The sequence below is a fragment of the Sorex fumeus genome, unplaced genomic scaffold, assembly GCF_029834395.1.
Source record: "Sorex fumeus unplaced genomic scaffold, SorFum_2.1 ptg000128l, whole genome shotgun sequence".
Classification (NCBI taxonomy): Eukaryota; Metazoa; Chordata; class Mammalia; order Eulipotyphla; family Soricidae; genus Sorex; species Sorex fumeus.
Genome location: NW_026606185.1, coordinates 15,245,531 through 15,272,049, shown reverse-complemented (window position 1 = coordinate 15,272,049; position 26,519 = coordinate 15,245,531). Strand labels below are relative to the sequence as shown.

Below are 26,519 nucleotides of genomic sequence, written 5' to 3'. Positions count from 1 at the left end.
GACTGGCTGTTTGGGAGGGTGGTGACCCGGGGAGGGACAGCCTAGGTCCTCTGCCACCGTGCAGCCTGGAGATTTAGTCCTGAACCTGCATACCTGGGCCTTGCTTGTGGAAGCTCTTGGCACTGGGATTCCATCTGAAGTAGGCAGAGAGACTGCACCTGCTCCATCTGGGGTGCCCCAGTGATATTGGCTGGGTATGGGGCCCGGAGAGATCTCCAGCGCTGTGGTGTCTTCTGGGACTTGCCTCTGTGTCTCTGGGCCAGGGCTGTTGGTGCACTAAGATCCACATTACAAAATTTTCAGCAGATTATATCTTGGTGAGGTCCTTCCTGAGACAGTGGAGTCAGGCTTGGGTTATGGCAGCAATTTTGGATTGTGGAAGCAAGTGGCTGCCAGGGACTCTGCTTGGGCAGACATAAGCCAACCTGCCCCCTCCAGTGTACTCCGGTCTGTTCAGCCATGTGTGGGTCCAAGCTTAACTGCGGCTTTTGATCCCTTTCAAAATTTATTTAGGGGTTTCTAAGGCAAGGCCAATAGTAGAGCTTACAGGGTGGTGCTGGAGTTGTTTTGTGGAGGTGACTGCCAGTGCTTCCATGTGTACTGAGAAGTGGGGGAGGCAGCCCATCCCAACTCTGAGTGAGCTTGTATAGCTAAGCCGGAGGTGGTTTGTGGGTGTGACTCCCACAAACCTAACTTTTGGCCATTTAATTTCTTGGTAAACTTGTTCCCAAGTTGTTGGGGTCTGGCCAAAGGCATAGCGGCAATTTTAGGGTATAAGGAAGCCAGAAAGCAACATCAGGCTGCTGATGCACTGGCCCCACAGGTACAGGTTGACCTGTTGGCGGCACCATACCTCCCATGGTTTAGATTTTATGTATTTTCACGTTTCCTTCTCAATTTTTTGTACCTTAAGCATTTTCCATAATAAGGATGTTAGATGATTTTCTTTTACATCTAGAAGACTAAGATCATCTCCAAGCTATGTTCATCTGTCTCCATGGGAGGTTAGTCTAAAGACTGAAATTCATTTCTGCTTTTTATATGCTTACAAATAAAGTTTCTGCACAAATTCCAACATACACCCCCACCCCCAATATAGACAGAGAAAACCAAGTCTCATGATGCTTGATTCAGGGCAGAGCCCACTTTTTCCAGCTGGAGAAAATTCAGTCTCACTTTTTTCAAATATGTAGTCAGCTTCCCTTCATAAATGGTTCCTAAGTCATTTGGTATAATACACACCACTGAAACGTTTCAAAATAACCCTCGGAGCAGGAATTGCAGAGTTGTTTCCGGGACGTTCAAGAGCTTTTTTTTTTTTTTCTTTTTTTCCCCCCAAGTAATTTTGTGGGGTGTTTTTCCTTAAATTCAGTAGATGCCTGGTGCTGGCTGTTCTTACATTGCTAGCTCACTTTTTCCTAGGACATGGTGTGAAGGCTGAGCTTCCTCTTGACAGAGCACTCACCAGCACCGGAGAAAAGCATGTGGTGCCAAAGATTCTGTGGTACCAAGCAGGCCGAGGGAGAGCCTGACTTTCATACTCTTTGTTGCTTCTGTGGTACATTTTTTTCTTAAAGTTCGATTGCTGTGATTCATAATTTTGGAACCATTTTCTTTATTTCTTTTGGAGGAGTGGGGGCACCTCATTGGAGGAGCGGGGGTACCTCAAGCAGTGCTCAGGTCTCATTCCTGGCTCTGTGTGCAGGGGGCCCCGGTAACCACTCTCCAGCCCGCGGAGGTGGCCCGAGGATTGATCCGATGGTGCAAGGAGGGACCAACCGAGTGAACACGAGACACAAGAGACAGAGTACAGTTTAGAAATAGAAAAAGAGAGAAAAAGGGACAGGCTTTATTGAGGGATACAGGCTGTTTATATAGGGTCTGGGCAGCTCAGTCAGGAGCAGAAGCAATATAACCATATATGGTAAGGTCAGCAACAAGAGCTTTACCTAACATTCAAGGTAGAAATTTGCACATCAAAGGGCCTTGTGGCAGTAGGTGCATCCTGAGCTTTACATTTGTATATCAAAGGGTCTTAGGGAGTAGATGCATCCTGGAGGTTGCTATAGATAAGGCCAGATAAGCTGTCAGCCTGATGTGTGGCTATAGATCAGGTATCGCTGAGATCAGGAAGTCCTGGGAGATTGTCACTAATGTCTGTCCCAAGCAGTTCCTAACATGGGAACCATGGCCAGGGTCTATGAGAGGGCTCTTGGCTTCCCACACTGTGTTCAGATTTCACTCCTGGCCGTGCACAGGGGACCACATGGGGATGCTGGGGATCAAACCAGGTCCTGCCATATGGGAAGACAAGCCCTTTTACCTCTGTGCTATCCCTCTCACCTTTTGAATCTGTTGCTTTTTGGTGTTATGGACTCTAGAGAAACATGGCTGGAATGCTTTAGGCATTGTTTTATATTAACAGGGTATCATTTAGGCAACGGAGTAAAGTGGTGATGGAGTTTCTGATTCCAGTGAGTCCTTGCATGACATCTAGGAGCAATGTGTGCCATTGACCCCTGAGCAGCAGCTGGTTAGGGTCACCCCACCTCAAGCGGCAGAAAGCCCTGGGCGTGGGTTCAGGCTGCCATTGCCAGGCTGGATTTGTGAGTGCGTCCACCAGTAAGAAGACGCCCAAAGCCATTTTGTTTCCGGGTCAGCTGGCCTGTGTCCTCCACGGTGCGGGAGTTGGAGGCCCCGTCCCCGCCTGCTGCACAGGAGACAGCCAGGGAGGCTTGAAAAGGGACGGTCAGGGCCTGGTCTCGATCCCCTCACAGCCTGTCAGCGCCTTGGAGCTAAGGCTGCGGCACTTGTGAAGGGTGTGTAGGTGGGAGCCCCTGACAGTTTCTTCCCTCTAGAGCCTGTGCAGGCACCTGGCTCCTCTCCAGAGCTTCCCAGAAATGCTGACTGGGTCGGTGACCTCTGTGCCACATTCCCTTTTTTCAGTTTCTCTGAAGTTGCTACAGGGCAGCCTGCAGACCCTCTCGAGTGGCCCTGGGCCTGTGTCCTCACCTGATCTGTGCTCTGTGTCTGGAACCAAGCAGCTGTTCTGGCCTTGGGCTTAGGAAGCAGAAGCTCTCTATCCTGACATCATGCCTTTATTTTATTTATTTTATTTTAAAAATGTCTTTTAATGAAACACTGTGAGATACAATTACGGACTTACACACTTTTGTGATTACGTTTCAGTCATACAATTGTCGAGTATTCATCCCTCCACCAGTGCCCATTATCAAACACCAATGTCCCAGTAACCCTCTCCCCAGTATTCCTCTCCCCTCTTCCCCCCTCCCTGCCCCCGCCTCTGTGGCAGGGCATTCCCTTTTACTCTCTCTCTCCTTTTGGGTGTTATGGTTTGCAATACAGGTATTAAGTGTCCATCACGTTTGGTTTCTAGTCTACTTTCAGCACGCATCTCCCATCCCAAGTGAGCCCTCCAAGCATCCTTTGCTTGGCCGTCCCTTCTCTATCTCAGCTACCTTTTCTATTTTTTTCTTCTTTTTTTTTTTCTTTTTGGGTCACACCTGGCGATGCATAGGTGTGCATCCTGGCTCATGCACTCAGGAATTACTCCTGGTGGTGCTCGGAGGACCATATGGGATGCTGGGAATCAAAACTGGGTTGGCTGCGTGCAAGGCAAAAAGTCCTACCTGCTGTGCTATTGCTCCAGTCCCTCAACTGCTTTTCCCCCCCAGCATGTGAGGCCCGTTTCCAAGCTGTAATCCTTTTGGAAAACATCATGCCTTTAGCAGCATGTGCTGCATACTGCCCAGCTGTGCCGGGGCCACTCTGAGAGTCTGCTGATCTGCTTCTCTCTTTCTCCATACTAGGCCTTCTGTATGCATGGTGGGGGCAAGGGGCTGTGCCCCTGACCTTGGTAAGGTCCTCACCTCTTTGTGCTCTAGGCTGTCCGCTGGCCTTGCCTGTGTTTCTCCACCCACAGCCTGTTCCTCATAAATTCTCTCATCTTACTCCTGTTCGAAGCACAAGACAGGACTTTGTAGAGGGATGCAAGGCCCAAGGTCTAAACCAACTCATGGACAACAGTGAAACAAGCAAATTAGTGCCACAAAGCCTGGCCATCCAAGGACACCCTGACTCCTCCACTGAAGTTGAAATTACCCCCATACCATCTGGCAGGCATGGAGCATGGCCCACACCCAGCAGGCACAGAACGTGCTCCCTCTCCGACATCTCGATGGGTCTGAAGTGAGATCTCAGCTGTCATGTCTGAGCTGTAATGAATTCAGTTTGCAGGTCATTCCTCTTCGTCTGCAGACTCTCAGGCTTGCCTTTTCTTAGCTCCATTCTTAGGAGGGAATCCCTGCCGCCCTGGCCTTGGTCAAGTTCCTTTCTTCAGAGGCTCATTGGTGACTTTTGAACAGAGCATTTACTGGGTCATTTTCCCCGCCAACTGCCCATCTGTAAGACTCTCTAAGGCATCTATCTGCAGCACGGCGCTGGCCATGGCGAAGTAGGTGGGGTGTGTATGGGGTGTTGGGTGGGATTGTGTTGAGACCAGACCCCTGGACAGCTTCTGTGTGGAGCCGGGGCTGGTGAGGGAGAAGGATGTGAAAGCCCTCTGCAGGCTTGAGCAACGGTGATCCTTGGCAGTGCCCTCTGTCGAACAGGGTTAGAGAGTGGCGACTCTGAGGCTCTGCGGAGCTGGGAACTGCATGTGGCTGTCCAGGAGGGGAGGGAGGGGCCCGAGACTCATCATGGCCGCAGCTGGAAGTCTGAAGTTTCACTATGGTCAGATCTGTGTGTGATTCATAGACCAGCTCATCAGTCAGCATTCAGACAGAAGTTAGCGATGGTCACAGGTCCTGTGAGAGGGGGAGAGTCCGGAGAGTTGTATTAATTATCATCCCAAGTAGCAGGCTTAGGAGAAAGATCAAATGAGGGGTCCCTTTCAGAGTCAGTCAGTGGAACCCATTGCTAGATCCCAGCATTTACTTGATACCTATAAAACGAATGCGACACAGTGGATACTGCATGGACATTGGCCACTCTTAGAAGGAGGAACTTATTGCACTTCATCTGGTCTGGGGAGTCAGAATTGGTTTTGTTCTAATCCTTCCTCAGCACCCAAGACAATGTTTTCCTTTCACTGATGGCAGAAACAAAATAAAAGAAGCAAAATCGAGCAATGAGGTGAAAAAGGAACACTGTCGGTGGGAATGCCAACTAATTCGCTATGAAAAACAGTATACAGAAGGCTCAAAACAAGAATTGAGCTTCTCTATGGTTTAATGGCTCCGATTCTTGGCATCTGCCTGAAGAGCATATAAACATTAATTTGGAAAGATATTTGCATCCTTATGTTCATTGAGGTACTGTTTACAGTAGCCAAAACCTGGAAACCACCCAAACGCCCGACTTCGGATGAGCTGTGCACTGTGGTATGTGGACATAGCAGAATATTACTCAATTACGAGAAAAGGTAAAATCCTACCATTTGATGCAACATGGTGGAACAGGAGAGTGCCATGCTGAGGGAAGTGAGTCAGAGGAAGAGGGACAGATGCCAAATGACCTGTCTTATATGTAGAGTACAGAGAAACATAGGAAGGGAATAAACTAACATCAGTAACTGACCCTGAGGTTTTGGCTTATGAAACTCAGTTTTGAGCTGGGAACGTGACTCAGTGGAACAGCACTTAACTTGTATGTATGTGGCCCTGGGTTTGACTCCTGGCACGGCTTGGACCCCCGAGCACTCCATTGAATGACTCCTGAGCAGTGATCTGGGAGTAGCCCCTGAACACCACTGGGTATGTCCCCCAAACAAAAAGAAAATTAAGAAATTGAAACCGAAAAGGATGAGTTTGTTGGTGAGGGGTCAGTGCACAGATGAAAGGGGACCTAGAGGAATGCGGAAGACAGACTCCTAGCAGATGTTCATTTGCTTCTTTGAGTTGGGGGACGGGGTGGTGCGCAGGGCATCGGCTGCATCTGGTTGTGCGCAGGGCTTGCTCCGTGCACTGTTCTCAGGCGTCACTCTTGGCAGAACTCAGGGAGCTGTATGAGGTGTGACCAGCCTCATCAGCAAGGCCAGCACCTACCCCACACTAACTCTCCAGCAAGTCTTTTTTTTTTTTAATTTTTTATTTTAATGAATCATCGTGAGATACACTTACAAACTTACACTGTCACTGTCACTGTCCTGTTGTTCATCGATTTGCTCGAGCGGGCCCAGTAACCTCCATCGTGAGACTTGTTACTGTGTTTGGCATATTGAATATGTCACGGGTAGCTTGCCAGGCTTTGCCGTGCAGGCGAGATACTCTCGGTAGCTTGCTGGGCTCTCCAAGAGGGGCTGAGGAATCGAACCCGGCTCGGTCGGGCTGGCTGCGCGCAAGGCAAACGCCCTACAGCTGTGCTATTGCTCCAGCCCACAGACTTACAGACTTTCATAATTGCGTTTCAGTCAAACAATGTTCAATACCCATCCCTCCACCATTCCCCATCCCTTCCCATTCCCCACCCCAATGTTCCCAGTACTCCTCCCCCACCCCCACCTCTTCCCACTTCCTGCCTCTGTGGCAGGCACAATTCCTCTCTCTCTCTCTCTCTCTCTCTCTCTCTCTCTCTCTCTCTCTCTCTGTCTCCTTTTGGATGTTATGCTTTACAATACAGGTAACAAGCAGCCATCATGTTTGGTCCATAGTCTTTCAACATCCCTCTACTATCCCGAGTGATCCCCCAGCGATCATTTATTTAGTGCTCTCTCTCCATCCCAGCTACCTTTCCCCTAGCTCATGAGATCGGCTCTCAAGCCGTGGGGCAGTCCTCCTGACCCTTATTTCAACTGTCCTTAGGTGTTAGTCTCCTGTTATGTTACTTTATATTCCACACATGAGTGCAGTCCTTCTATGTCTGTCCCTCTCTTTCTGACAAGTCTGTCTTAAACACATACTGTTCCTGTGTAAGATGAGATTAAAAAGCAATAGTAATAGTATTCCTGTGACTTCTAGAAAATCGAGAGTTAATGAAGTTTTTCAGGGAGCTTGATTAAGCCTGGGCTGGAGCGATAGCACAGCGGTAGGGCATTTGCCTTGCACGCAGCCAACATGGCCGACCCGAGTTCGATTCCTCCGCCCCTCTCGGAGCGGAGCGCCCCTCTCCCTCTCGGAGAGCCTGGCAAGCTACCGAGAGTATCTCGCCCGCACGGCAGAGCCTGGCAAGCCACCCGTGATGTATTCGATATGCCAAACACAGTAACAACAAAGTCTCCAATGGAGACATTACTGGGCCCGCTCGAGCAAATCGACGAACAATGGGAGGGAAAAAAAAAAAAAGAGCCTTAAAACTATTTTTTGTTTTGGGGGAGTGTGATATGGGGAGGGGGTGGAGCATACCAGCAGAGGCTGCTCCTGCCTGTGCTCAGTACTATTCAGGGTCTGTGTGTGCTACTGGAGACCCAGGCCAGGGTCAGCTGCTGCAAGGGAGCCCCTCCCTGGGACTCAGGTCTGACCCTCCCCTAGCTGTAACCTTGAGTCTCTGTCACTCCTTTGCAAGGCCAGGCAAGGAGAAGCTAGTCCCTGAGGTCCTGGTCCCCTGCTGAAGCTGCTAAGTGCCTTCGAGGGGGGCCCTGCCCTGGGGACTCATTCAGTGAGGGTCAAGTGGCCACAGAGCGGGGCAGGTGGCTGGGACCCGCCTTTCTCTCCCACAGGCCTCTTGTCTTTATGTTCTCCGGGGTTCTATTATGCCTCTTGGCCTTTCCCTTGGTACAAGTGTCCTATGAACACAGGAAAAGGAAGTTGCAGAGCCAAGTGATTCCTGAGAACTGCCTGGCCTCCAGGTTTGAGCTCCAGGCAGCAATCCTGGAGCAGGGCCTTCCCCTGGTGGCCAGTGTGGGAATAGCAGCTGTTGTTCTGGACCGGGACAGGTTAGCCACCTGCAAGGCAAGCGCCCTACTGATGTACTGTTGCTCCAGTCTTGAAATGTTTATTTTTAAGGATAGCATTGTAGCACTGTCCTCCTGTTGTTCATCGATTTGCTCAAGCAGGCACCAGTAACGTCTCTATTGTGAGACTTGTTATTGTTTTTGGCATATCGAATACACCATGGGGAGCTTGCCAGGCTCTGCTGTGTTGGCGGGATACTCTCGGTAGCTGGCTGGGCTCTCCGAGAGGGGTGGAGGAATTGAACCCGGGTCGGCCACATGCAAGGCAAATACCCTACCTGTAGCAATAGCTGTGCTAATAGCTCCAGCCTTTTAAGGATTTTTTAAAAATATTTTTTTTCCATTTCACTTGTTCCAGGGGTCACCCATGTGCTTACTTGAGGTGCTGTATACTTAGTTGGTGTGCTGTGCACTTGGTTGGGGTGCTCTGTGCCTGGCTGGGGTGCTCTGTGCTGGGTTGTGGCTGGGGCATGGCTTCATGGTGGACAGAGGAATCACTTTGCACGTCTGGGGGAAGTAGAGTGAAAGCTCCCTACAGCTGAGGGGTACAGGGGCTTGGCCACACAGCTGGGTAACACTGGGTCAGGGTTGGGCACAGACCCCAGGCCATCTCCCCTTGGAGCGTCACAGAGAGCAGCTGGCTCATGCAAGAGTGCTCTGTGCAGGGTCAGGAACCGCCACTCACAGCCACAGTTTCCCGTTCTTTTCTCTGGAGCTGCCTGTATACCAGGACAGCAGGAATTGCCCCTCCGTGGGAGGCTTTGAGAGCATCGGAGATGAGCACAGCAGAGCTGGGGGAGCGCTGGGGTGGGGGGGGGGGGAGACGTCTGAGAAACATGAGCCTGGCTCCAGACTGAAAGCCACTCAAAATAGTTGTGGCATCGATCGGGAAATCTTAGGAGAGATGTTTTAATGCATCAGTCTGTCTACCTAGAAGAAACAGCTCTGGGCGGCCTGGCTGTTTGATCATGACACAGAACCAGTGACGGGGCGCTCTTGGCACCAGAGAGCTCTGGAGAGGGGATTTCCCCATGCATGTCACCAGCCGAGGTCTCTGGCTGCAGGGTTTTGCTGGACTGTCCCCTAAACGGGGATCAGGGGCTGCAAGGAGGGGTCACGAGAATTCCAGTTTTGTTTCAAATCTCATTTCACAGTTCAGTGCTGAAAGACAAGTGTGTTGCTCCAAGTTTCAACATTTTCTCCTTCATGTTTTTTTTTTGTTTGTTTTTGAGTCACACCCAGTGCTGCTCAGGGGTTACTCCTGGCTCTTCACTCAGGAATCTCGCTGGTGGTTCTCGGGAACCATACGGGATGCCAGGGATGGAATCCTGTGGGCTATGTGCAGGGCAAGCGCCCTCTTTGCTATGCTATCACTCCTGTTCCTCTTTTCCATGATTAGGCTTTTCAAACTGTACGGTTAGGAACTGGGGTAAGACGTGTGCGGGGGTTGCCCAGCTGACTGGCGACTGCCGAGAGTGACCCCAGTCCTCATGACTACTAGCCAGTTCCCAGCTCTGGGCAGGCGCCTTCTTGCTGACTCGCTTGCTGCTCTGGAGAGCAGCTGTTGGCCACTGCGGCCTCTGTTCCATCCGGCTTTGTTCTACTTTCTGGGCAATCTCCCGGCTTACCATGCAGTGCTGCTGTTGAAAGGCTTGTGTTACTTCTACTTTTAATTTCTAAGCAATCCATCTTATTCTCTGAATGGTCTTTTAAAAAAACATCCTACACGCTTGTGTGTGTGTGTGTGTGTGTGTGTGTGTGTGTGTGTGTGTGTATGTTAGGGTTGGGGACACTTTGTTATTTCTTAGCTCAGTGTTTCTTTGGAAAAGGTTTAAGGTTCAAATGTACCCTGTGAGCTCTGTGCCCTGCGTCGGAGGGGTGATTGTGGCCTTTCCTGGGGGACTGCACTGAGCAGGTGGCAGGATCAGAACTTTTGACAATCAGTTCCCATTAGGCAGGACTTTGCTGGGGCAGTGGAATGCTCTGGGGAGTCCCTGCACTGTCTTAAGTCTGCAAGCCCAGGCCTGATAGTGGTGCCTGGAGAGAATCCTCTGCCCCCACGCCTCTCAGGGCTCTCCCTCTACTCAGGGTGTGGTGGTTAATGCGTGAATTAGTGATGTGGAGAGCCTCGCAGCTCCCTGACCTCAGTTTAAATCCCCAACTCCAGGGTCACTCTTGAACACAGAGCACAGTCGCAGGAGCACTGCGGGACCTGGACCCTCCCCCTCTGCGAGCGGCAGACTCACAAGCATAAGACCCCAGGTGACCCCGCCCCCCAGAGCCACACACTTGAGGAGGGAGTGATTCCGGTGTCTTTTTCTGCGCCCCTCTCCTGCACCTGGCATAGCCTGGAGTGCATGATTCTGAGCACTGCAGTGGGCGCAAGTACATCAGTCAGTGTGGACCCTGACACAGGCCCCTCAGCTCCAGATGTGTCGGCAGGGCCACCGAAAGGAAGTCTGGGACAGCAAAGGGAAGGGGACGGGGAGCTGCATTGGTATCGACCAAGGAAGCTTCCACCCCAGCCTGTCACCAGAGCGACCTCTGAGCACTGCCTGTTTCTGCACAGAGCATGGCAACAAGTCCTCACCATGTTTCCATCCAGGGCTACGGGCAGCCACTCAGCCGGTTCCTCTCACTCCCTGCAAGTGAAGGGCAAGAAAGTGTGGCCAGCTCTTGCGCATGCATATGATAGACCTGCACACTAGAGCACTGCCATTGGACACATGCTAGAACACCGCCACTGGACACACGCTAGAGCATCACCATTGGACACACACTAGAGCACCGCCTTTGGACACACATGCTAGAGCACCACCACCATTGGACACATGCTAGGGCACTGCCATTGGACACACATTAGAGCACTGCCCAGCTGCTCTCGGGGCAGCTGTGGGACCACACCAAATGGTGCTGAGGGATGTTCCTGGTGTTATGTTCCGGGACGGGACTTTCGCTCGCACATTGACCAGACTAGATGCGAGGCTACAAATGCAAAGACCCTTTATCGCTAGCTCCAGCTAAGGTCCAAGTTTCATCCAACGCAGGGGAGTCTTGACAAGGACCCCAACTCCAAATTCTGGGCAGTTTATATAGGGTTTGGTTACATAACAGCATTTTTTTCCTAAGAACTGGCAATATTTTTCCAATTCTGGTCCCTGTCCGGTCCCATGACTCCACTCCCTCAACCCTCTCTGCTTGGCTGGGCACTACTGCCCATGCCCCCTACTCTGATAGGCTGCTGCCACGAGGTGGTTTATCTGCCCAGGGTGATATTGTTTTCAGAGAAGTCGGGACTTTCTGATAGGGGAAACCAAGACTTAGGCCTGCTGGGTTTTGGTCTTAAATTGGAACCTGTCATGGCTCCACTTCAGCCTCACTGGGGACCATACCCAATGCTGAGGGATGCTCCGGAGACCATACCCAATGGTGCTTGACGGATGCTCCTGGGACTATACCCAGTGGTGCTCGAGGGATGTTCTTGGCTCATTTCTCGGGATTGCTCTTGGCTGTGCTTAGGGAGACCATGTGGTGGCAGATCAAACCCAGGTCTCCTGTATGCAAGGCATGTGCTCCAGCCTCTGGTCCTTTCTCCCCAGATCAGAATACTGCTCAGCTTGGAAAAAGGAGTTGAGTCCTGTGGGCTGGAGAACTGGCTTTGCGTGTAGGAGCTCCGGGCTCTGTCCTGGCACAGCAGAGGTTCCTGAGCACTGAGCCAGGGGCAGCTCCAGAGAGCACCAACTGTAGCCCCAACTCTGCAACAACAACAACAAAAAACAGCTGAAAACATGAAATATAACCATTTCTACAGCATGGTGTTTTCTTCTCTCCCTTTGACCTTGTTTATCAAGTGATTGGACCAGGGTTTTAGAAGTGAGTGGATAGGAATGTTCAATTTCCAGCAAGAAACTTGACCTCCTAATAAGCTTTAATGAATTATCTGTCAGAGAAAGAGCTGAGCTGAGAACTTTATATAATTAAGCAAAATTGGAGGCTATAGCATTCCATTAGATTCTAAAGAGAAAGTGTTAAGAATGCAGTACTTAGAATTCATAGGTGTTTCAAGAGGTGCCACCTACTTTTTTTAAAAAAAAATAATTTTGAGTTTCAAGGTTTTGAATGCAATTTTGTTTCTAGTCTGTGTGATAGATTACCATATTTCTTGTTTAGGTTCCTCCAATTTCCCAAATTTCTGGAAATACACATATTGTGAGCATATCAGTTTCAGACTAACTATTTTATATATAGCACAGCGGGTAGGGCGTTTGCCTTGCACGCACCTGACCCAGGTTCAATTCCTCTGTCCCTCTCGGAGAGCCCGGCAAGCTACCAAGAGTATCCCGCCCGCACAGCAGAGCCTGGCAAACTCCTGGTGGCGTATTCGATATGCCAAACACAGTAAAAACCAAGTCTTACAATGGAGATGTTACTGGGCCCACTCAAACAAATTCATGAACAACGAGGGGACAGTATTGAGAGGGACGGAGGAATCGAACTTGGTTTGGCAAGGTCGACCACATGCAAGGCAAACGCCCTACCCGCTGTGCCATCACTCCAGCCCATACCCATACATACATACATACACACACACACACACACACACACACACACACACACACTGTGGCTGGGTCCCGGAGGTCTTCAGCTGCTGGTGGCTCTGCTCGGGGCAGGGAGGGAAACTCAACCCGCCCCCCTCCAAGGGGCCCCAGTGAGAACAGTCAGACACAGGGACAGGAGACTCTATGTTGTTCTCTTTCAGGAGCTTGGTTTTATAGTCTCTGGATCTTGGTCATTGATGGGGTTACATGGCAGTTGGTGGGTTTAACTGTCTAGCTACTGGAAGATGAGGGATCTGGGTGGAGGAGCCCAGTCCCGAACCAAGCAGGCCTGGAGATCTCAGCCCCGGGTCTCGTACACCTGGGTTCCTCTGCTGATTCCTTCATGTGTGAGTCTCGTCTGAGCATGTGGAGAGTGGTAGTATGGCTGTGGCTGGGTCCGGAGGTCTTCAGATATATATATATGTATATATATATATCTTTTATATATAAAATATATATATTTTAATATAGGCACCTGTTCAAAACTAATTTTTACTCATAATTTTTTCTTTTCCATGAAAAAAATTAAGTTATAGAAAATATAAGAAATAGAAAAAATGGGGCTGGAGCAATAGTACAGCAGTAGTATGTTTGCTTTGCATATGACTGACCTGGGTTTGGTCTGAATGGCCCCCAAGCCAGGAATGAGTCCTGAGCACAATGCCAGGAGTAAGGCTTGAGCACCACTGGGTGTGTCTCTCCCCCTCACCCCCCAAAAGAAAGAAATAGAATAAAATAGCCCATTTACCCCTTCTCCACCCCATTTAACGCATCCATCCAATGTACCCCTGGGGCCTCTGGTTCTGCATTTCCAGTGGGTCAGAACTGTCACCCTAGGCCCTCATGCCTGTATCTTTCTTCTTCTCTAGGACACTGGCGTTGGGAAATCGAGTATTGTGTGTCGGTTTGTCCAGGATCACTTTGACCACAATATCAGCCCGACCATTGGGTAAGTGCCTGCACGCTCTCCACTTTGTTCCTGCGGCTTCCAGCCCTTTGGCTGGCAGGCGGGCGGGAGCCCCAGTCTCCACTGCTAGACCTGGGTGGCCTCTGTGCTGTGCCTGCCCTCCCATCCCCTGTCCTCCCCCAGCAGCCGGAGCCATTTCCTTGATCTCCGGGAGCATTATTCTGCAAATCCTGCCAGCTTGATTTCTAGCTGGAAGCCCAGAACTGCAGCTCTAATCCCCGAAGGCTCAGCTTTCACTGGCCCTGCTAGCAAGCTGGAATGCTGGCTGCCTGGTGCAGGGCTGTCTCTGGGGCTGCGGCAGATCGATTTTCCTTTCTGGCTTAAGTGCATGTCAGCATTTCCATTCTTGTGCTGGGGGAGCGGAGAGGCGGGGGCCCTGGCGGCTGAGACCCTGACCTTGGAAAAGGGGAGCATTTCCGATCTCCTCACCGATTCTTAGGCTAGACCATTTTGTGCAGGCATTTGCCTTCTCTTCCTTTAGAATGTGCCCTCACTTTATTTTCTCCCCCAAAGATGCCATCGTGCAGAGAGTAAAGTCCTAAAACCCAAACTCAATGCCACCCGCTCTCCTTAGGAGGGAAATTACATTTCCTATATTTGGGGCACCCCAGAGGGCTGATGCGGACAGGGGTGCAACCTGCCTCTGCCAGGAAGTGTGGAGAATTCACAGCCAGCTTGTAAGAGCAGTTTGTTGGCAGACCCAGTGACTGGTGTAGGTGAGAAATAAATCCAACACATTTTGTAGTAAAAAAAAAAAAAAACCTTACACATGTTCTCAAAAATATGTGTCAAGGGTGTGAAGATTGTGCTGGCTGGCAGGTTCACTGCCTGCCTTCCATGAATGCTGGCAGAAGACAGGTGGCGCCAGGGTCAGACAAAGAGAAAGAGCTGGATCCAGAAGCTCCCAGGCCTGGGTTACTGCAGGGCAGGGCCAAGAAGCCTTTTTTCTGCCAAGGGCCATGTGGATATTTATAGCTTTACTCTCAGGTCGTGCAGACGGGGCTACGGGCAGCCTCCAAGAAGCGTCAGTGTCTGCCTCATCATCAGACAGGAGTCTGAGGATCAGACGGTCTCCACCTACAGGTGACACTCACGTGAAGTGGGTCACTGATAGGACAGGACCCTTGAAGCCAGGCATCACAGGGGAGTGTCTCTTGTCTCCCTTGTCTACATCCCATATCTGTCATGAGAGCCAGTGACTTAAAGGAACTTCCTGTTGTTGCTGGGCTGTGCAGATGGGGACTTCTCTGCCCCTGGCTGTGATGCTCCCTCCTACTTGGCGTGCTTGCCTGCCTCCAGGTGCTCAGATAGTCCCTGACTGTGGTGCTCGCACATCTTTGATGTTGCTGGACCACTGGGGCCCAGCTCTTTTCTCCTTGTGGTGTTTGTGCCTACCTGGTCGGGGGACCACTGGGAATCCCTGTCTGTCTTCCACGACTCACACTGACAAACCTTGGCTCTGAGATTCCAGCAGATTGTGGCAGCATCTTGAATGTGTGCGTGTGTGTCTCCCTTTGTATTTGAACTTTTCCAAGGGGATGGCATTTCTTCTCTGCCAGAGTTGGGCTCCCACAGAAAATGTTGTCAGTTCTGCATTGCTGTCACCCTCTGGAGGGTGATCTTGAGAGAAGAACCCCTGAGATTCTTCAGATGGAAAGCTTGCAGGGAGGCTGTGAAAATCCCTCCCCCCCCCCCCGCCCAAATATCCCAAAAGGCAGTGATTGTTGGTTGTTAGTTCGGTGATTTATGGTCTTTTTCCTAGTAGCAAGAAGTCAGGGGGGTGGACCAATGGTACAGCTGGGAGAGTACCTACATTGCATGCAGCCAGTCTGCATTCGATCCTCGGCATCCCATATGGTCCCCCGAGCACCCTGAGTGATTTCTGAGTGCAGAGCCAGCAGCAAATCCTGAGCACTTCTGGGTGTGACCCAAAACAAACAACAAAAAATAAGTCAGGAACAGTGGGGATGCATACATGTATGTGCACATGTGTGTGCACTGAAAAGGCATCATTGTGTCTGTGTTTTTATATGGCACATGTGTGGGTATGTGTATGACGGTAAGAAGAAACACTTTGCATTGGCACTGTTTTGGAAGCTGGCCCTGGTCTACTTGTATCAGGAAAATCTCTTCCTTTGTCTTTGTTGCCTGCAGGTCTTGCCCAGCAAGACTGGTCCTGATTCTGGGACCAGGAATCAGAGGGTCTTTGCATGTGCTCTGTCACCCCAGGAGGCTATGAGTCTCTGCTTTCTGTTCTCAGCTGTATCTTAACAGTTTGACCCGAGAAAAGGCTGTCCCTGCTATTCCATCCCTTACCTATAAAATGAAAGGGTTGTCCTAGATATTTGATGTCTCTTGAGTCTGTGATCTTTTGCATTTGAAGGCATGCATTTAGTATTCCAAGTGTGAGAATTTTTGAAAGACAGAGGGCTGGTGTAGTTACCCCAGTGCCTAGACTATATTGAGGAATGAATGAAACTCTGGCAAAGATTAAAGTTAAAGCAAAAAAAGAAAAGAAAAGAAGTAAGGGCTGGAGTGAAAATTTAAAGGTCTAGGGCTTGGCATACAGGAGCCCATGCTTGATCACTGCCAGATGTGGCTCCCTAATCAACTCCTAGCCAACCCTTCGCTAAAACCCCAGTAGGAACACAGAAAACAAAATATTGATATAGCAGTCTGCATAAAGTTTTAAGTTTAAGGGAAGGAGGTTTAAAAGAATAGGGCCAGGGTGGAGAGACAGCACAAGAGTAAGGCACTCTCATTGCATGTCACTGACCCAGGTTTGACCCCTAGCACCTCATTTGGTCCCTTGAGCACTGCCAGGAGTGATCCCTGAGTATGGCCAGGTGTTTCCCCAAAACAAACTAAAATAAACCCCTGGATACCACCAAGTATAACACCCCTAGCCCCCAAGCCTCCCCTTAAATAAATGACACTTGTGGAAAATTTTTTCATAAAATTAAAGGAAAGGGCTGGAGCGATAGCACAGCGGGTAGGGCGTCTGCCTTGCACGCAGCCAACATGGCCGACCCGAGTTCGATTCCTCCGCCCCTCTCGGAGAGCCCGGCAAGCTACCGAGAGTATTCGATATGCCAGACACAGTAACAACAAAGTCTCCAATGGAGACGTTACTGGGCCCGCTCGAGCAAAGGAAAGGTTTAAAAAATATTATTTTAATTATACCATTACAAAAGGTTTGTTTGAAGTACTGAAAATGTGAATATGAAAAAGATGAATGTCCAGGTGAAAAGATGGTGAAAAGTCACGAGCAAAAGGTTTATAAACACACACACACACACACACACACACACACACACACACAAAACACAGAGCGGTCACTCAGTGAACTGATTTGTTTGTTCTGGGGGGCCTCAAGGGCTGTGCTCAGGGCTTCCTCCTGGCTGTGCTTGTTGGACATTATGGAGTGCAGGGGATCGAGCCCAGGCTGGATGCCCACAAGACAAGTGTTCTCGCCTCTGTACCATCATTCTGCCCCCACACTCAGTGGCTGCTTCGTGTGCGTGAGGCTCAGGTCTGATCCCCAGCACTGTGTCCTTACAACTCCACAGGACTCTCAGAATGCTGCAGGGTTTACACACACCCTCCATACTTACAGGGGTTTATCATGTCCTGCTAACCCATGACTAGGGACAAGCTCATGAATAGGGGATGGGCGGGAGACTTGGGGTTTCCTGTACTGAGGTCTTGAAACTTCCAGAAGAACAAAGAACAAGCTTGTTAAGGACGCATTAAATGTGCAAGAAAGAATATATCAAGTGTTTTCTCATCTATTAAGAATTTCAAATCCTTCCTTTTGTAAAAAATCAAAAACACCATAAATGTTTAGTGAGCTGCCCGTCTTTATCCCCGCATTTTTGTTCAAGCAAAATGGGGATTTGCTTTTGTTGTTTTTTGGGCCATACTCTGTGATACTCAGGGGTTACTCCTGACTCTGTGCCCAGGAACCATTTCTGGCAGTGCTTGGGGGATTATATAAGGATGCCCGGAATCGAACCTAGGTTGGTCACGTGCAAGACAAACTCCTTTCCGCTATACTATCACTCCGGCCCCCAGGATGGGAATTTAATATCAAACTCTGCTAACACTGAACATAGCATAGTCACCTATGACCACGTAAAATAGTTTTCTATTTGTAAGGCCCAATAGCTTGCAAATAGAAAAGGCCCAAACAGTAACTTGCACAGGCACTAACTCCTCTCTTAACGTTTTGTTTTTGTTTTGGGGGTTTCGTCTGATAGTCAGAGACTCCTTCCAGGTGGTTACTCAGAGTCACCCCTGGTCAGACTTGAGGGATAGGAGCGGGGAATCACCAATGGCCAGGATCAAACCCAGCCTCCATGTGAAAATGGTATAAATAATACTTACATAGAAAGATGTGAGGGAGAGAAAGGGAGAAATAGATGTCCAATAGAAAACACCGGCTTCTCCAGGGTGGAAATAGGCCAGCAAAGAGACGAGGGACAAGCAAGCAAGATCCGTGTTCCAGGGCAAGCACGCGCTGGAGGTGAGCTAATATGCTTTTTAAGTGGAAGTCTTTCTCCCCCTCCCCTAAGATTCAGGCATATCGTGTTTGAACTGCTAAAGCCGAATGCTTCTGGAACAGTGTTTTGAATGCCTTCTTTCCTCCACTGTTTCAGTCAGGCTAACAGAAAATGCAGAATATTTCCTCTCAAATGACCTAGGGTTCTCCAAGGGCAAATGCTTCTGGAGGCCGGTGGCAGCGTAACGTAAACCTGTTTGAAACGAGAGTCTTTGTGAAGACTGTTAGGGGTAGTTGGTAATGTGAATGTTTTAATTCTCTTTTTCAGGGCATCTTTCATGACCAAAACTGTGCCTTGTGGAAATGAACTCCATAAGTTCCTCATCTGGGACACTGCCGGGCAGGAACGGGTAAGAATATGCCATTGTCAACTTTGGGGGGAAATTTTTAGGAAAAGTATTGAGATGAATTTCGGTAGGTTTCTTTGGCTTTGGCAAGACACTCTTGATTGCAAGCGACAGAAACTGAGCCTAAAATGACAGAATAGGAAATGTATTTCTTGTTTTGGAACCATCCGTGGTAGTGTACAATCCTGACTGCACAGCAGCGACCCATGGTTGTGTCAGGGACTCGGGGGGCGGTGAGGGGGGGGGGGACATGGACCTGGTTGGTCGCATGCAGGCAGGCGCCCTACCCACTGCCCTATCTTTCCTGCTCATGAAGCTTTCTTTAAGTTTTAAAATACGAAACAATGAATCCCAACAGATTATGCCCATGACAGGTACACTTTATAAAGTCAAAAGGGGCCGCAGGGAAGTCAAAATAATGCACAGAGAAAACTTACACCGTGTCTCAACAAGATCTTCAACCCAGTCAAAACTTTGGTCCGACGTTAGGGCTGAAGAGAAAGTGCGGGGGCTAAGGCCAGCCTCCTGTGGCTGACCCTGATTTGTTCTGCAGCCCCACCTGGTCCCTCCAGCATCTCCAGTTACGCCTGGAGGCCCCAGCATGGCTGGGGTCGCCACACTGCAGGGCCTAAGCAGCACCACATCCTCAGGCCCTCATGGGAGCCAGGGCCAGACAGCTGGGCAGAGGCTCCCGAGTACCACTCGGAAGCTAGCCCCCTAACAAAACCACCCTAAACTTTCACTAGAGTCAATCATCTTGGAGATAATTGGTTCAGATTCCCTTAGTCGGAGCGAAGTCTCAAGCTTAAGTGTGCCATTTAATTCACTTAATGACTTTGGATAAGTGTCCTCTCTTAAAGGAAGGAGCCAGGATAATCCTTCATTTTTAGTATCAGCCCCTGATGAATTCAGTGTGTGGTGAGATGAGTTTTACTTTATATAAGATCGCTTTCCAGGGGCCAGCGTACTTACCTTGCTCATGGCCAACCCAGTTCCCTGGCCCCGTGTATGTTTCCCTGAGACCTGCTGGGAGTGATTCCTGAGCATAGAGCCAGGAGTAAGCCCAGAACAATGCCAGGTCTGGCCTGAAAATAAAGAAATAAATAAACCTTTTCAACCTTAAGTTCCAGGACAAGAGAGAGAACTTAATGAACAGAGTGTGTATTTGGCTTGCAGGAGGCCCATGTTCCATCCCTGACACCCCGTGGCCCCCTGAGCTCTGCTGGGAGTGACCACAGGGCTCTGAGTGCCAAATGCGGCCCCAAACCCAAACCAACCAACCCAACCAAAAAACTCCAAAGTGAAAGTTCCAGCATTTGAAAATGAAGGCATTTTAAAGATCTAAAAAAAAAAAAAAAAATTAGGCCAATCTCCTGGCTTCCAAGACTGACCCAGGAGAACATCTCCATCCGGCTGCTGAGTGCACAGACCTGCATACAGGGAGCTGCTCGTGCCTGCAGTGCTCTCTGGGGGGTGGGGAGGGTTGGGGCTGGGCTCCCAAACGGTGCTCAGGACCCTTCCAGTGATCCTCCACCCAGCTCGGGAGTTGTGGGATCCCTGCTGGGCTGTATTCCTGGGGGCTGATCCTCAGTATAGAGACCTCCTATAACTCCAGACTCTCCTCAAAGGAGCCATAGTCCTTCTTAGGTGTCTGTGGGGATTGTCAGGACCCCCATGCCAAGGCTGATGTGGGCGTGTCCTCTGGAGCCAGTGCTCTGCGTCCACTATTCGTGTCCTTGGGTTCAGCAGGCAGGGTCCAGTGCCTGAACACCGGAGGGGAGAAGCCTCAGGTGTGAGGACCAGGTGCACTGCTGGGTGGCCTACGTCAGTGGCCCCTGCTGCCCAGTTAGGCTGTGCAGGTCCCACTGTGCAGGCCTTGGCAGCAGCTTCTGTGAGCATCCACCAGAGGCGTGGGCTCACATCCCCCACAGGGCCCTGGGATCCTGCTGCCACGGCCGCTGGGGCGGGATGCTGCCCCGTGTGCAGAAGTGGCCTCAGGGCTCCGAGGCGCACTGTCAGCCCTCACACAGCCCATGAGGTGGGAGTTTGCATCCGGAGCTGTGTGGTTTTTATTCTCTTAGGAAGACAATCCTCAAGCCAGACAGCCAGCTGAAAGTCAATGTTGTCTAAAATTTCACTGTCTGGATAGTTCCCCTCCTGCCATTTGGAGCCCATTCTTTAGACGGTTTTTTAGACTTCATGTGTGTGTTGTAAGGTAAAGTAAAGTAAAGGCCCTCCTGTTGATCATCGATTTGCTCGAGCGGGCCCAGTAACGTCTCCATTGGAGACTTTGTTGTTACTGTGTCTGGCATATCGAATACGTCACGGGGATCTTGCCAGGCTCTGCCGTGCAGGCGAGATACTCTCGGTACTTGCCGGGCTCTCCGGGAGGGGCAGAGGAATCGAACTCATGTTCTGGCTAACCTGATGTTTTCACGAGGTAATACAGGGTTCCTTAGGGGAGATTTGTGTGTGATCCGGATGGAGTGTGTGGTATTTACTCAGCTATTTTATTTTAATTTTATTTTGGTTTGGGAGCCACACCCCATGGTGCTCAGGGCTTACTCTTGGCTCCATGTTCAGGAATTACTCCTGGTAGGACTCAAAAGACCATATGTGGTGCAAAGGATTAAACGTGGGTTGGCTGCATGCAAGGCAAGTACTGTATCCACTGTACTATTTGTATTTTTAAATTTTGGTTTGGAGGCCTTACTCAGCATACTCAGGAGCCACGGCTGCTTGGTGCTCAGGACCCTAACAGTGATGAGGGGTCACTCCTGGCAGTGTGGTGTGGGGATGAACCCAGCCACTGACTCACTCACTTCTCTCCAGGCCCCTTCCCAGTTTGACTCTAACATCCAAGAGGCCAGCTTGCCTTGTGTGGCTGATTCTGATTAGTTCCACGGCACCTCATGGTCCTGCAAGCATCCTCAGGTGTAAGCCTGCAAGACCCCCTAATCACTGGGATCCCCACCGTGCATCATTTCTATGAATTTTGGTAGTTTGGCCCGTTTACCATCTCAAAGCAAAATAGCAATGGCTATTTTTCCCCCCTTATGGCTGTATTTTAATTATTCAGATTGCTTTTCCTAAAATTGGCCTACTAGAGGGGATCCATCTCTGGGAGATCCCCACCTGGTGTGCTCCACCCAACTTCGAACAAGAGGCTGAGCTCTGGGTGGCAACACCAGGTGACGCTGTGTGGAACCTCTCAGATGCTGTGTGGTGGCTGCTGGGCCCGCCCACCCTCGAAGCTCGTCCTGGTGTCCCACAGGCTGTCCTTGCCGGTGTCCCCGGCTGCCGTCTTGCAGCTCTCCAGGGATGGTAATTTTTCAATCGTCTCAGCAGCCTGTTGCCAGGCTTAATCGTGCCTATAATGACGTTGCCTAATGTGTGAGCTAAAAATAAATCCCGGCTGTTGCTTCCGCCTCTTGCTGTTGGTTCTGCTTCAGTAACAGCTGGAGTTCAGCACGTTGGATCAGCTCTTAGCGTTGGGGGAACCTGCAGCCCTTCTCCCCGGCTCTCCTCACTCAAACAAACTGAATCACTTTGGGTTCTGATTCGAAACTATAAAGACATTGATTCCTGCGTCCTGGCATGTGGTGTTGGTGGGGGTAATGCTCACCTCAATTCTTAGCATGTGCTAATTGCTTGGTCCTTGTTTATTGCTGGGCAGATGCGGTCACTCTGTGTAGCAAACCCAGCCAAATAATGCGCTATTTACTGTCCAATACTAATAGGTGTGGTATTTGCAGTACAGGTTTCTACTCTTGAAGAATCACTTTCCTTTCTGAGCACTGGTAGTGTAAAAAGATTCTCTCCTCATCATTTTCATATAAGAGTGTGTTCATTCATTAGTTCATAAGTAATCAACCATAAATAATAATATTCCACATTTATTTTAATGGAACATAGTGCTTCTGTTTAAAAAGAAATAGTTTTAAAAAAACAACTAATCCTTCTCACCCCATCAAAAAATGGAAAGAACTTACTAGACAGTTCGTCAGAGAAGACAATGGGTGCAGCAGGGAGAGCATGATCCTCGCAAGCAGCTGCTTTGACCAGTCCTGGCTTCAGTCCCTGGCACCTCACATGGTCCCCTGAGTGCTTCCAGGGGTCACTCCTGAGCATAGAGGTGGGATGGACACCCCTGAGCAGCACCAGAGGTGGCTGCAACAGCCCATTCTCCCCCACCACACACAGAAGACATACAGGGGTCCAGCAGCAGATGGAGTTCATTAGCACTGGGAGATGCTGATTACAATAGCAATGACACTTCCCCTCACACTGGTGAGGAGGGCCTCTACCAGCACAGCTCAGACAACTAGTGCGGTGGGGCTGTGGTGAGAAGGGCCCCTCATTCACTGGTATTGAGAGTGAGGATGGAGCAGCCTCCATGGAAAGCAGAGTGGAACCCTCCCCCAGCCACCGCTGACTCCCCCGCCGGCCCTGCCCTACTATTCCCCACTGAATCTCCCAGGAGATGCCCGCCAGCAGCCAGCGCTCTTGGAAACCCGGGTCCCCACGATGAAGCCTGGGGTGCCCTCGGGAGGTGGGTGGTCAGTACCTCCCTTGCCAAAGCCTGCAGCTGCACCCACGTCCTACTGCAGCACACAGGAGCTCAACTCCAGTGATTCACAATATTCTCTGCGGAGACACCAAACTGCAAATGATTTTAGGTTCCTGGTGCCCAGGCTGGGAACTCTGGTGTTCCTGAGTCGGAGTGGGCAGCCTCCCCTGCCCACCATACTTTCGGAAGCCCCTGCAGCCTCACCCACCGCCCACAGACACCACCATGTCGACTCACTGGCCCAGACCACAGATCTTGACGTCTCTGGACACCTTTTAATTCCTCAATCCTGAAATCCCAGTAGGAGCACACCAAATTAGATGGGATAGTAACATAGAAGCCAACTAAACTCAACAAAAACAATAACACAGATGACTCAGCTAGCAAGAAACAGCTTAATAGATTCTTAGACAAAGACATAACAACCCTGTGATCAGATATAACGATTTTCACCAAAAAATTTATTTTTATGCTTACTGATTTGAATGTTGAAGCTTTGTTATTAAATCAATTTCAACTACAGGATTATATCGGTGCTTGTGGCTTTTATCTATATTAAAGTAGCACTGTCCTCCAATTGTTCACCGATTTGCTTGAGTGGACACCAGTAACATCTCACAACAAATTGTGAGACTTGTTGTTACTGTTTTTGCCATATCAAATACGCCACAGGGAGCTTGCCAGGCTTTGCTATGCAGGCAAGATACTCTCGGTAGCTTGCTGGTCTCTCCGAGAGGGGTGGAGGAATCAAACTTGGGTCGGCCGCATGCAAGGCAAACGCCCTTCCCACTGTGCTGTCACTCCAGCCCATCATTGTTAGGAAACTAAAAACGATGCAATAGAGCAGCATAAGAATGAGGCAAATCATTAAAGTGCAAAGAATAAGACAGCCCTGAAAAAAAAACAACAACACAATGGCACCTTATATGGTCATCCGAGCCCAGCAGGAGTAATCCCTGAGCACTGCCAGGTGTGGGCCCCACCAAAACCAAAAAAGACAGGAAAATACTCCAGTCTCTTGGGTTCGGAGAGCCAGTCTAACAGGCTGAGTATCAGTGCCACAGATATAGTACAGTATAGTTAAGGTGCTTGCCTTGATGTAGCTAACCCTGGTTCAATCCCCAGGACTGCATATGGTTCCCCAAGTTCTGCCAGGAGTAAGTCTTGAGCACAGAGGAAGGAGTAGCCCCTGAGCACCTGAGTGTGGCCACAAAGCACTTGCAAAAAAAAAAGCCCCTAAAACAACAAGAAGAAGGAAACAGAACATATACTTTGTTTGTGGGAGGCTTGGGTTCAACCCCCAGTACCACTGGGAGTGGACCCTCTCCCCAGATTCGGATCTCTGAAATGAGTTCAGGAATGTTTCCAACTGGTAGTTTAACACTCTAAATTGTCTAAGTTTCTGTGGAAATTTGTCATGCATGGGCTTCCTATTATTGTCTTGTAAGGTAAAGAATTTCCAGGTATATTAAAGTAAATTTTAAAAATACAGTACAGTGGGGCTGGAGCTATAGTACAGCGGGTAAGGCATTTGCCTTGCATGTGACCGACCTGGGTTCGATTCCCAGCATCCCTTATGGTCTCCTGAGCACCGCCCGCCAAAAGTAATTCCTGAGTGCAAAGCCAGGAGTAACCCCAGTGCATTGCCGGGTGTGACCCAAAAAGAAAAAAAAAAAACAGTACAGAGACTTATTGAAAATTCAAGCATTAAAATTTTGACCCTGTGATTCCCTCTTTGGTATCCTTTTTAGGAACAAACAAACTAATTCTGGAGACTGAGGTTACACCTCAGGAATATCACACTTGCCTTTGTACATGAGGCCCCAGGTTCAACCCCTCGCACTGCAAAAAGAAAAACAGAGCAATAGTAAAACAACTATTTAAAAAAGATTTATGTACACCTAAATTGTATTTACAGTAGACAAGATCAGAAAACAGCCCTCATGCCCAATGGCAGATGAGTGAATAATGGAATTGTGGTATTTATACACAATGAAACACTACTCAGCTTTTTTAAAAGAATGAAATCCCATCCTTTGCTCAACTTGGATAGAGCTGAAGAGTGTCATGTTAAAGGAAATAAACCAGAGGGAGAAGGACGAATGCCAGATTATCTCACTCATATGTGGTATATAAACAAAACAAGAGATTAGACAGTGTCCAGTGAAAACAAACCATCAGAGGCTGGAGCACTAGTACAGGGCAACTTCAGCATCTTCAGCATGACGTGGTCCTGAGTATCGCTGGGTAGTGCTCTGGAGGCCCCAAGCACCAGAGTGTAGCCCTGTAAGTCCTTAGGAGATTCCTTCTGCCCCCACCCCCCAGCGACACCCAGAGAAAGAAAACCCTCTGGACATTGATAACAGGACTGAGGTCACCAAGCAAAGGAGTGGAGGAGCAAGGGCGGGTGGTGGGAGATGGTTAATGAGAAGGACCTGGGGACAACAGCAGAGGTTGTGGCCCTTTGGTATTGGTTGTGGTGCAGCAACATCACCCATCAATCTTAAACACATACAGCCTACGTGTCAACAGCATTGTAAACTATGTTACCTCAATAGGAAGAAAATTAAAAGAAAAAGAAAACATTGAGCACATAGGAAAAGAGATGACAGTTTCCAATGGCTGTGAAATCCTATTTGTTAATATTATTTTCAAGGTGTGTGCTTTTACTTTGTTTGTGACAGAAGTATTTTATTTGGGACTGGGGTAGGGGATTGGCCTTATCCAAACTTGGGTGCTTGGGCCACACCCAGTGATGCTCAGGACTTACTCCTGCCTCTGCAGAGCTCAGAGTGCCAGGGTTGGTCACTCCATCCTGTCTCTCCTGGCCCTCTTTTTTCGGTTTGTTTCGGGGCCACACCCTGTGGCGCTCAGGGATTTCTTCTAGCTCTGTGCTCAGGGATCACTTCTGGTGGGATTTAGGGACCATATGGTATCAAACCTGGGTTGGCCACATGCAAGGCAAGTGCTCTTAAGTGCTGTACTATTGCTCCAATCCCACTTTTTCTCTTTTTCCTTGATGTCCTTTTTGGAGGGGTCTCTGTCCTACTTCCTGCTGGGCCTTGAAGGGACACAGCCAGAGGTTTCTGGGGCCCTTTGCAGGAGCCACTGTGAGAAGTTGTCCCCACAAAAGAGCAAGGGCATTTTCCCAGCCCTCTCCTCCCCCAAACTGGGGTTTCAAGTGAAACAAAGTCAAAGACTCTATAAAGAAAAGTCAGTGGGGAGAAGGGGTGTGTGTGTGTGTGTGTGTGTGTGTGTGTGTGTGTGTGTAGTGGGTGAGGCACACTGCCCCATATGCATCCTGGCTGCATGGGCTCTGGTGGTGTGCAGGGCTGAACCTGGATTTTCGATTTTCGGCACCACAGACAGAGCCTCTTGTTCTGCGCCATCAGAGGCCCCATTCTTCAGCGCTTCGGAAGGTCAAAACTCCTCCTGACATTAGCAAACAGCCTGTTAGAGAGAGCCACTTTCCTGATCAGAGACTCTGAGACCCTCAAGAAAGACCGAGAAAGAGATTTTTTTAAAAAAGGTTTCTTTTGATGTTCATGGCCTGACCTTGACCGAGGG

General features: G+C 49.6%; 1 protein-coding gene across 1 annotated transcript in view; it reads left to right on the top strand.

Moving 5' to 3' along the window:
* RAB31 (RAB31, member RAS oncogene family) overlaps positions 1-26,519 on the top strand; it is a 127,123-nt gene that overhangs the window by 47,166 nt on the left and 53,438 nt on the right. Inside the window, exons 2-3 of the mRNA XM_056137990.1 lie at positions 13,377-13,456; positions 18,304-18,385. Of these exons, the coding sequence (XP_055993965.1) occupies positions 13,377-13,456; positions 18,304-18,385 (162 nt within the window). The remainder of the gene's footprint in view (positions 1-13,376; positions 13,457-18,303; positions 18,386-26,519) is intronic.